Source organism: Volvox carteri (assembly GCF_000143455.1).
Source record: "Volvox carteri f. nagariensis unplaced genomic scaffold VOLCAscaffold_55, whole genome shotgun sequence".
NCBI lineage: Eukaryota > Viridiplantae > Chlorophyta > Chlorophyceae > Chlamydomonadales > Volvocaceae > Volvox > Volvox carteri.
In genome coordinates this window covers 906,413-917,832 of record NW_003307598.1, presented here as the reverse complement: position 1 = coordinate 917,832, position 11,420 = coordinate 906,413, and the positions used below count along the sequence as shown (strand labels likewise).

Here is an 11,420-nt window from a genome sequence, read left to right as displayed (position 1 = left end):
ATGCAGAGGTCGAAACGTGTGTTTGAATTTTCATCATGACCCTTAAGAATCCCACATTTTTTAAGGCTTAAGAATGTAAGCAGCAAAAAGAATTTCCTGAGAATATGACTTAAGAATGAGTGCCATACTTAGCGAACCTATGGTAAGAACGGTTAAAACCGGCCAAAGAGCAGCTAAGTATGCTTTAGGCAAAGAATGAATAAGTTGGCCTAAGAATGTATAAGAACACCCCAAAGAACGAAAAGAATACATAAGACTGCTGGCCCTAAAGAATGCTAAAGAATGGTAAAGAGTGGTTTTATTTCTTAAGAATGAGACTTAAGAACGAGTGCCATACTTAGCAACCCTATGATAAGAATGGTTAAAACCGGCCAAAGAGCAGCTAAGTATGCTTTAACACTAAGTTGGTCTAAGAACGAATAAGAACACCCCAAAGAATGGAAGAGAATACCTAAGACTGCTGGGCCCCAAAGAATGCTAAAGAATTTCAAAGAATGGTTTTAAGATAAACGGATGCCTTACGAACGTTCTTAGAACGTTCTTAGAACGGTGTAAGAACGTTCTAATGGTTATTCAATTTTATCAATTTGGCTGGGCTAAGAACGAGTTAAGAACGTTCTTAACCCCCCTCCGTGTTTGTAGGGCCACCTGCAAACCGGGGTGGTGGCAGCCCATTTTCATCTCCACCAGCAGGCAGCAGCCTTATGCTGCACATCCTAAGCAGCCTGGGCTGCAGGCAGCCCAGCCCCAGCCCACATTCACTGATGGTGGATCCAAAGGTGGCACCAGCGACAGCAGGGGCAAGGAGGATGACTTCATAGAGTTTCAAGTGAAGAAGCAATTGAAGGGTGAATCATTTGCAGCATGGCCCATGCGCTTCATGAAGATCAGCCGCAACACTGACTGAAAGGTCTCCCTGCAGAAGCTTGTAGACGCATGCATAGAGGCATGCGAGAACGATGCATTTATCAAGGGCTGCAATTTTAACGACCTCCAATACAAGGTCAGTAAAAATTCAGAGTGGTTGTGACAAGGGTTTAGAGTCATTTTGGGTCCTTGGGTTTTTAACTGGAGGAAGGCATAGATGAGTGTGTATGATGATATGCATACTATTCCTTTCCACTTCAGAGATCTGGCATGCACACTATATAGGCTAAGCTCTTGCCCTTGCTTGACTTGATTCCTGAGCAGAAATCTGGTGGCCCCTCCAACTATGTGGTGGTCACAACCAGCGTGGAACTGACTGACTTCATCTACAGTGGGCACAAGAAGTCGCTGGTGCTATGGAGCAAGCCCTCTGATGATGATGCCTACACACTGCACAGCAGGCGCAAGCCCAAAGTAGCCATGGGAGAGTGGAGTTGCTGCCTATAGTGGTGGTGAACACAGGCTGCGGCTGGGCCACCTGCGGCCCACCTGCAAACCAGGGTGGTGGCAGCCAAGGCTGCAGAGGATCTTCAGCATAGGACTGCTGCCCACTAGTGGTGGTGAATATGGGCTGCAGCTGGGCCACCTGCGGCCCACCTGCAAACCGGGGTGGTGGCAGCCCAGGCTGCAGAGGATCTTCAGCATAGGACTGCTGCCCACCAGCGGTGGTGAACATGGGTGGCGGCTGGGCCACCTGGAGCTCACCTGCAAACTGGGGCAGTGGTGGCCCAGGCTGCATAGGGTCTGCAGTATACAACTGTTGCCCACCAGTGATGGTTAACAAGGTGTGCTGGGTCTCATAGTATCCAGCCTATAGCAGGAGATAAAGATGGTCATAAGGAGCAGTGACAAAAGCGACCATTCGCTGTCAGGTAGCACAATGGCAAACACCCTACCTGTGCGATAGGTGCAGCATTTCCCAGCCCTGTCTGGGCTGCTACCAATAGTTCTGACAATGTTGTGCCCGATACCATCCCTGCACATCCTTTGCCACCTTGAGCTCCGAGGTCTCCCGACACTTCAGCCATTAGCTCCACATACGATTGCCCTGCACATACGTCCAAAGATGTGTTGTGCATATTTTCAGCCCAGAAGGAGCATAAAAAATAGCATATTCACCAGTCCCAATACGTTGCTTTTGTTGCTGTGGCTCCTGGAGCTGGACCAGCAGGTTACGCTGGCACTTCCCTTCTGTGCGAGGCAATGGCATTGCTCAGACAGACGAAGCCACATAGGTTACAAGCCACTTCAGCATAGTTGCGCCTGCGATCGGCCATAGCCCGCAGACGCGGACGCCGCAAATGCTATCTGTTTACACCCTACAGGCGTGGTTCACGTACGTATTCGCGTAATAGAATATCATAATAGGAATTCTCCGTGTTCCTTGCGAGTTGCGACTTGCGACCTGCGACTTTAGCAGTACGCAAGAGTGCAGTTCGCCTCGCACCCGCAATTTGTTATGCAAGCAGCCATAATGCTCATTTGGATTGATATTGTCATCATAACTCTTTTAAAAAAATGGCTGCAGTGAAGACATTTGTGTGCCGGTCGCTGGACGACGAGTCTCTTCGTAACATGCTTGGCGAACTCGAAACACCTTTCAAAGGTGTTCTCGATTTGCGTTTTCAGAAGCTGGGCTTGGATGCTATCGATACTGTAGTTGAGTTTTTAAGGAGGAATTCAGACGCAATAGTCTGCGTAGGGCAAAACAATTTTTATTTCCCACAGCTGTGTAAGAAGCTGAAACACGACGGTGGCCTGGAACTCTTGGAAAATAGAAGACTGACTTTCGGTTGGAGTGAGCCAGAAATGACCTGCGACTACATGTTCTTGGAGGCTTTCAAGAATGACCGAACCCTCAAACTGGAGGAAGCTTTACAGGCGCTTTCTGCTCTCATGGTCCAAGAGAATGAGAAGAGATTGGAGATTTTGAAGCAACAGGAAGCAGCTGCCAAAAAGCGGGCTGAGGAAGAACTCAAGTACCAAAGACGCTTGCTCGCATTTGAAGGATTCAACAAAACTGTAAACAACTTGATTGAATACTGCGTTATGGACACCGTGGATGACATCATGCGGGATGTCAAGGGCTACGAGCTGTTGTCACGAGAGCACAACCGGAAAATCTGGTCAAATGCTGGCGAGGAGATAGCGGAGGTGGATGGCTTGCTGTGGTATGAGCCACCGGCCACTTCAGCGGGGAAGAACGTCTTGGTCATTGTGGAGGGCAAGTCGAACATGACCGATGACGAGTTCGCCAAGGTCCCCAAGACTGTGTCTCGATTCGTGGAAGCCATCAGTCAGGCAGACGACGTGGACAACATCACCAACAAGGCGTTCCACATCAAGTTCCGGCGACAATGTGGAGACCTCAAAGCATTTTCTGGCGTCGAGGTATATGTTGCCGTTGGGGCTCCAGTTATGCGATCCGACATCATCCAGGCAGCCAGGGAGAAGGGCTACCTAATTATTACACGCAATGAGGGTGGCTATAGTGCTCTGAACGGGGACACATGGCTGAAAGGCTGAAGTATCAGGGTGGGGCGTCCATCGTTACCCGAGCTTTGATGCCCTCGGAAAACAAGACGGTTGACATGTTCTCTTTGCGTAAGTACCTCCGTTGTTTATGTAGTTCGGGTCGGCTGTATCGGCGTGTATACGGCGTGTATCCCTCAGGGCATGAATAGGCGGGCCTGTACATGCACGACAACAAAACGCATGACGTACAATGTACGGTGTATGATGTACGGTTGAATGACGTGATGGCTCATGGATACTCGGAACGTACCCCAACCAGGGGTCGGCAAACGCCGCTGGTACAGCGGGTCCTTCCGTTGTACCCGTTGCAGGAATTCAACTGTATTCGTCATCGCTGGTAAGGCAGCCGTACGGCGGGGTGCAGAAATTCCCCCCAAAAGGCAGGTTTGCGCAGTTTTGAAGCTATAAACTTCATCATTAGGTTACCAAACCTTCCATTTTACAAAAGGTAAACGCTAGCTTTGAGAGGTTCTCATAACGAACAGTCAATTGACGACCTTTCCTCGGCTTTTACCAAAAAATGTCCATACAGTTATTCGACCCTGGCACCAGTACCCGTGACAGTTATTCAGGGTTTGCCGACCTCTGACCCCAACACAAAGTTGACATCAGCTCCCTCCTCAATTTTGTCATAAATGAGTACATCTTGTTTACGTCATTTTTCACAATGGCGTTGTAGAGCTCTTCTGTTGGACGGCTGGTTTTGACAACGCCCGGTCCAGGGGGTACCTCTGGGTCGTAGTCTGCAGTACAAATGTTCGTACGGCAGCAGTACGTGTGACGAAGAAAGAAAGGAACGTAAGGCCAAGGACGACATGACCGCCGGCACGTTTTTGCCGTGACCTGTCATTAACCACCATTTGCAAAATAATGCTGTCGAGGATGCGAACAAGTAATAGGACGAAGCTTACACACTGGCACGCAAGCAGAAGCATACAACAGGGTTACGCGACAAAACTGACCCAGTATGCTTTCGGTATTGAGTGCAGATCAGGGTTCGACACCCCGTACGGGGCCCGTAAGTTTTTGGCCTTTTTTCGGTATCCCCGTCACGGTGGCTCCTGTAAGGATTTAGGGGCGCGAAGCGCCCCCGTACGGGGCCGCCCCCAGACCGGCCGAAGGCCGGTTACGGTGGCTCCCGTAAGGATTTTAAGGATTTATAAGAGGCCGTACAGGGCCCGTAAAGTCCCCTGACCATATAAAGGATAAGCCACACACTGATACCGGGGCAAAGCCACTGATTGATCAGGCTGCTGAGATCTACTCGTGTAAGGGCTATACAGGCATTATTCACAAGTTGTTTTCTGACGTTAGCAAAATTAATTTGAAGCCATACGGAGAGGATGATAATGAGGAGGTTGCGACTGACCCAGAGATTGAAGTACTGGTACAAGCAACATGCCCCGCTAGTGACGATGAGGCTTTTAGTGACAGTGACTACGAGACCGGCGTAGAACGAGATACCGATGAGTCGTGCGTGGATGAGGATTTTGATGAGGAGGAGGATGAGGCGGACGAGAAAGAGGAGCAGAAGGGATGGGCGGCCGCGGCGGCCAAGGCGCTTGGCTTTCGCTGAGTGTGCCGTGTCCCCGAGTGTAATGGTTCGCAAGAAAATAACGAAAATAACGATTTACAGGGCAAAAAAATGCAAAAGCGTCACTTTCCACAGCGTTTCAGCCATGGACAGTGCCCCCGTAAAGGTTTTGCGGGGGTTACGGGGACCGGTACAGGAGCCTGATACGGGGGCCCCTCCGTAAGGAAAATTTGGGAGGTACGGGGGAGCCCGCAAGTTTCAGGAAGGTCAGTGTCGAACCCTGGTGCAGATGCGGCAAATACGGTCTCAATGGCGCCCTTGATATTGGGAATATTCGCTATTTCATGACCAAAAAACGGCCAAGACATGGCCTGATCACGCACGCCAGGAGCTCACGGCGGGTAATAACCTTACATCGAACATGAAAGAATACATAGCTAGGTGGCTGCATGAGCCTTTTGTTTTGTAATTGACTATATGTATCACATGATTCTGCATGCATACGTGCATATATATGACCTTTTTGGGCGGGGCCCCAGCGTGAAGCGCCCAGGGGGCCCCCGACCTGTAGGATTGCCCATGTCCGTGTGTGTGTGTGTGTGTGTGTGTCTGTGTGTGCGTGTGTGTGTGAGTGTGTGTGTGAGTGTGTGTGTGTGTGTGAGTGTTTGTGTGTGTGAGTGTGTGTGTGAGAGTGTGTGAGTGTGAGAGTGTGTGTGTGTGAGAGTGTGCGTGTGAGTATGTGTGTGTGAGAGTGTGAGTGTGTGTGTGTAAGTGTGTGTGTGTGTAAGTGTGTGTGTGTGTGTGTGTAAGTGTGTGTGTGTGTGTGTGTAAGTGTGTGTGTAAGTGTGTGTGTGTGTGTGTGTAAGTGTGTGTGTGTGTAAGTAAGTAACGGACCAAACATAATATCTCGCCCGGCTGAAACGCGTTATCGGTACTATGTAGCATTCTCTATTGCAAGGTATCTCGCATGTAGCTAACAAAGATCGTATGAGCACAAACAAGTTTAGCTGCCTCCATTCACCGACCTCAAAAGTCACATCAACGCCTCTCGCGCTAAATTTCATCCCGAAAGCTGCCGCGTATCTCATAATGGAATTCTGAGATGACGGCGTATGATAACTCGAACACCCAGCTTGTGTTACCATTAGCCGGCATGGGCAATCCGACTTGCCACCAGCAGGCCAACAAATTTGCTTTCATTTCTCTGAAGTACACAAGCTGCTTGTTTGTACATTTACTTTGGCCAATGCACGGGGCCTCCGGAGACTTGCGGTGTGCCGCGATGAAGCTCGCGGCTGTGGGGCGGATTGCTGAGGCCGCTGGCGCTTCGGGGATAAACATCACAGACAGCACCGAACTTCACCCAGCTTGCGTTACCATTTGGCGGCTAACAGAGCGCGTAAGGGACGGCGTTATATACCTAGGGAGGAGCGAGTATGCCCTTGCTGCGGCACTGATAGCCACATCGAGGATGAGAAACACATTTTGCTGGACTGTCCGGTGTACGACGAAATCAGATCTGATATGGGCTTTCCACGCTTCGAACATATGAAGGACGCTATGAAGTGGGAACCTGAACGCCTGGCAAGGATGCTGGAACGCATATGGTCTCACCGCAACTCTATCGTTCCATTTGGTCGTTAGTATACTTCATCACTTGTCTCGTTGGAAGTGCGAGGTAGGACGGTGCTTATAGGCGATTTGGCAGCCCTTGAGCCCTCGGCTCGTACTAGGGTGGTTTGCAGGTACGGGGAACGCACCCACGACCATGTAACAACAACAACCATTTCCCCGCACGGGCATTCCGACTTGCGGTCTGCCGCACTGTCCATGCGGCATGCACCCAGGAATGATGCGATTCGCGTGGAGCCCGCAGGCGGTGCTGACGATTCCGCTGGTTGCAAGCTTACTAAGCTGGTTGCTAGTAGCTCCCACACCATCAGCACTGCTGCAACAAAGCACATCTCCCACCGCGTTGACACTACCCATCAATTGTCACACGTGCCGCGCTAGCTACCGGCCTGTACGAATGCAGGGGGGCCCCGCCCTTTTTCCGGCTTTGCGGAAGTCGACACCCGACTTGTCTGCGCAGGCTTCGTAAGCCTCCTGCGCTTCCCGTTGCCGTTTCCGCATGATTTCTTCAATAGTGGAGCCCATCTTCGCCGCGTCAGGTTTACCCATGGAGCGGTTACTAGCGACTAAGATTGGCGAGGAAGTTATTGTAAGCTTATTATCGCTACGAAAACCGCGCCGGAGCCGCCAAACCGCCTAATCTTATGTAAAGTACAAACGTTGCGTCGTGTCACACCAAGTCACCCTCAGTCACACTCAGCGGCTTTTGAAAATGTTTTATCGTGTTCTCTATTCTAGGTAAGAGAACGAAGAGGTGAATGAAACATGTAACCACAAGCAGTTATTGTGGATGACTCTGAAGTTGATGATGATAACGTTGTTGGACAAGAGTAGCAGCCTTGGCATAAATACGTTTTGCTCATATCATGTAAGCTGCAGAACAGGTGCTGTGGGTTCGCTCGCGCGGGACCTGCAACGGCATGAAAGGCGTCGACCCAGATAACAGTCGTAGTGCGCGCGTCTCAGACACCGACGACTGACGACTGGCGACACGACTCATCAAAAGGTTATTGGTTTAATGGGGTTGTCCCAAAAATATACGGAATGCATAAATATGCATATCTCATAAATGTGCGTTACGCGACAGCAAAATCTACGTTTAGATAGATCTTAGATCACGTTTGCACATACGATCTTCGCCTGTGAGTGAGCGAGACACCCGCGCGCAATATCATGTAAGCCTGTGAAAGCTATAAGCTGCTGTCCCGTCACTTTAAATCAAGTCCTCCCATCCTGCCAAATCCATTTTCTGTTGCTGACCAAGAAATTTGGAAAATTAAGCGTTCGTCCATTTCACTATCACTACAATTACTCTGGAGCCGTAAAGCGATTACATTAATCTGGCTTCCGACTACATCCAACACTGGGGACCCCCTGGGACGAACATACAAGTCATTCCCCGAGTTAACCCTGCAGTAGTACGAATATAACAAGTGTCCATGAAGGATAGTAGCTTCAACACGCTCATCCAATGTTATCCGAATTCCAAAAGAAACGGAATAAATCACAAATAAACTGTTTTTATCATGGGCGCAATGAAACTAGCCGTCTCAGCCCGTTAATGTAACGATTAAGGACGCAGCAGGTATACGGCAATTCGTACGACCATCCCGGAACCGATGCGATTGAGCGCCAAAACCGACTTTATGCAACCACATACAAGTATAGACCTCGACACAGTAAAGAATGTGAAATTGGCAAGACGCTGGACTTGTGGGACACATGTTGTACTTAGCGTCTACCAGTGCACTCCTGTGTCTACAAGATGTACTTGGTACACAAAAGTCATTTTAAGATGTATAGTTGCACATCTTCATGTGGGTGCCACAAACGCGTGTCCGTAATGCGACACACATCGTACACATCAAAATTCAACGTAAACACGCCTGCAGCCTCATCAAAGCACCACAACATTTTCAATGCAAGGGCTCGCAGGCATTTCTCCAGCGAATGTTGCATATGTTATGGAGATCAACCAACTGCCGTACTTCGCCGTACCACTCCAGGGAAAAAATAAGGACATGCAACTCACTTTCTAAAAGAATATGCTCAGCTATAGCTCATGGCGGGATGAACAGGAGTTAACGTCTCCACATACCTCTATGCTCCTAGTACAGTCACAAATGCACTGCTATACACAGGTACACCTTCCGAGAAAAATGCCACTCGAGTGCAAGACAGACAGACAGACACACACACACACACACACACACACACCACACACACACCACACACATGCACTGCTATTATTGCTGCACACGCACGACGCAAGTGGGAGTGCACGTGTACACTTGTTTTTCTCTTTCCCGGTCGACTGCTGTCTTGCTGACCCTGTTAACATGTTAGGGCTATGGTTAGGGTTAGGGCTAGGGCGCTGCTGGCGGAAGGCTGGCTGCCCCTCGCTTTCCATCACCCGGAGAATCCGAGAGACCGTCACCATCAACATTCACAGCGGCGTCGTCATGGCCCAGTGCCAGTGCTCCTTGGGCCTGGCATGATGGGGAGTGTGAGAAGCGTTTGGGCTTTTTTGAGAGTTTGGAGGGTGGGGGTTGAAGGGTTGGTCCACGAAGGGCGCGGGCAAGGAATTACTGGGACAAGTTCTTCAGGATAGACACGACCCAAATCAAAAAGACGCGCAAATATGGATGAACCCTTCCCGTCAGCCAACACCTTCCGCTATGCCTGGCTGGGCGCAGTGGTAGTAGGTATTACAGCGAGCCCCAAGGAAAACCCCCAAGGTTGGTCCATCACGAGCCACAACGGACCGCCGTGCGGACCGCCGTGCGCACATTCACCGCCTCTACACAGCTGCAACAGACAAGGATACGGACACTGTTCGTGCTTTATTGTTAGTTGCTTTTAACAAAAGCAACTTTTGATAAAGCAAATACACTAACTAGAATAACAGAGCACTAAAGGGGAACCAATTCGTCCCCGTCGGGAACAAATAGCGGTATGCATAGTACTGATGGTAGTAACTAATAATAGGGCCGGCCACGGATGGATTCACTGAAGCCGGCATCCCTGTGCATCCTTAATAATTTCTGTGTCACGGGGTCGCAACTCGGTTGCAACTCAGCTGCTATGTCCTCTGCCGACATTTACCGTCCGTCTCGTGGCGATTCCATGGGGTACATCTGTGCACGACCCATGGGTCGCACACTGAAATACCATGGGCCGTTAAGGATGTGCGCCTGACCTGTCCTGTCCCCCAATGGACTACCGGCGGTTGGACCTTGCAACTGCCACATCCATTCACCATCTGTTCGACTGGCCCTGCCGCGCTGCTACTGCGGCCCCACCCACCGATTGCCAGTTGAGGCGGTCCAGCACAGAGGCGATCAAAGCCAGGGAGGCCGGGGGGATGGCGGCCAGGCAGGCGAAGAAGAAGAAATTGCCGCCAAAGAGCTGTTCGGCACGCAGATCAACCGGGGCGAGTGCTGTAACTCGTATTTCAAGGTGCAGTATGGTGTGGGGCAGAAAAGGCGCACGGTACGGCGACAGGACACAGCATTGATTAATGCAGCTGCAGCTCCCCAAGGCTGATGCCGTTAGACCCGCGAGGACGATGACAACAGTTTGCTGCTTGTGGGGTATGGTATAGGGCCAGCTGCGGGTGCCGTACGCGAGTACGGCCAAAGAGGTATTCTTTTTTGGATTTGGATTCATTCCGTATATGATTGGCATAACAATGTCGTACCGAAGTGATGAGGTGGATGCCAATGGCCACGTTGACCAAGCCCATGATGATGATCGCCCGACCCAGCGTTGTGTGTACGAGCTCCCACAAGCGCCGTACAACGGTCAATGGGACAGGTGCGGGCCGAAACCAGGGGTACAGCGCCTGGCCGGGGAGGGCTTCCGAAAAAGTCAGGATCCGAATTGATTCAATTAAGAACTAGGATTCGGTCAATCTTGGGTTACGTGAGTTACGTAACGTGCAGCTCAGGATTGGGGCGAGTTCTCCAGCGCAAGTGCGAACGATTATAAAAGGGACAAACAACCAAAAAACAAATAATAATAATAATAATAGTAATAATAATAATAATAATAGTAATAATAATAAAAATAAAATAATATGCAGAGTTGGTCTCTGCAGAAAGGAACGCCGCCACAACAAACATCGAGTCTCAGCTGCGTTGAACCTCTCGCACCAATCCCACAGGATCACGGTCCCATAGAATCACACACCACTTCCGCGCCGCCTTCCCGTCCTTATCGGGAGTGCTCATCGGAGAATGATAAAGTTGCCGTGACTTGCCTGTACGAACAGTGCCGCCATGATTGCCACGCCCAGCTTGCCGTGACTGTACGGCACCTGCTTAAAGCTCAGCCAGTTGATCCGTGAGAATATCAGGCCCAGTCCCGCGGCTGCCACCACGGTGGCACATACCTGAGACGCGACCAGGCGGTGCGAAGGCGGGGAATTGTTCGGGGTGGTGAGGGGTAAAGCTGTGTGTTTTGGGCGGTGTTGTACTCCAGGGGTTCACGGAATCTGCATTCGCCGATCGGTACTACTCTTGAAGTCGTGTTATATGACAGGCGGCAGGATTTAGCTCGCACGCAACAGCTTGGATATAGAGGAGGGCTGTGCGGTGTTGTACACAATGAAGGGTAAGGAGGTAATAGCCTCCTAGCCTCCGTCAAATCGGAAACAAAAGGCGGATGAGAGTAAATGGGTATGAAAGTAAAGGCGGATGAAACACATAACGAGTTTCTGAGGAGGCGGACAGAGAGCTGATTGACATGAGCCATCAAGTACCCAAACTCGCGTAGACATTTTTTGCCTCAG

General features: G+C 50.4%; 4 protein-coding genes across 4 annotated transcripts; 3 read left to right on the top strand and 1 right to left on the bottom strand.

The window, feature by feature from the left end:
• Positions 1-565: 565 nt before the first annotated feature.
• On the top strand, positions 566-907 carry VOLCADRAFT_96857 (uncharacterized protein; the record flags this gene model as incomplete). The annotated part of the gene is made up of 1 exon (XM_002955880.1): positions 566-907. One exon carries the CDS (start codon positions 566-568, stop codon positions 905-907), a length of 342 nt encoding a protein of 113 aa, XP_002955926.1.
• A 403-nt stretch (positions 908-1,310) lies between these two features.
• Positions 1,311-2,006, bottom strand: VOLCADRAFT_96856 (uncharacterized protein; the record flags this gene model as incomplete). The annotated part of the gene is made up of 4 exons (XM_002955821.1): positions 1,311-1,405; positions 1,480-1,524; positions 1,633-1,738; positions 1,824-2,006. The coding sequence occupies 4 exons, from the start codon at positions 2,004-2,006 to the stop codon at positions 1,311-1,313; spliced, it is 429 nt and encodes a 142-aa protein (XP_002955867.1).
• A 439-nt stretch (positions 2,007-2,445) lies between these two features.
• VOLCADRAFT_106993 (uncharacterized protein) lies at positions 2,446-3,525 on the top strand (the record flags this gene model as incomplete). Its single annotated transcript, XM_002955879.1, has 1 exon — positions 2,446-3,525. One exon carries the CDS (start codon positions 2,446-2,448, stop codon positions 3,451-3,453), a length of 1,008 nt encoding a protein of 335 aa, XP_002955925.1. The 3' UTR covers positions 3,454-3,525.
• Positions 3,526-4,332: 807 nt separating this feature from the next.
• VOLCADRAFT_106992 (uncharacterized protein) lies at positions 4,333-5,038 on the top strand (the record flags this gene model as incomplete). The annotated part of the gene is made up of 2 exons (XM_002955878.1): positions 4,333-4,480; positions 4,746-5,038. The coding sequence occupies 2 exons, from the start codon at positions 4,333-4,335 to the stop codon at positions 5,036-5,038; spliced, it is 441 nt and encodes a 146-aa protein (XP_002955924.1).
• Positions 5,039-11,420: the final 6,382 nt, after the last annotated feature.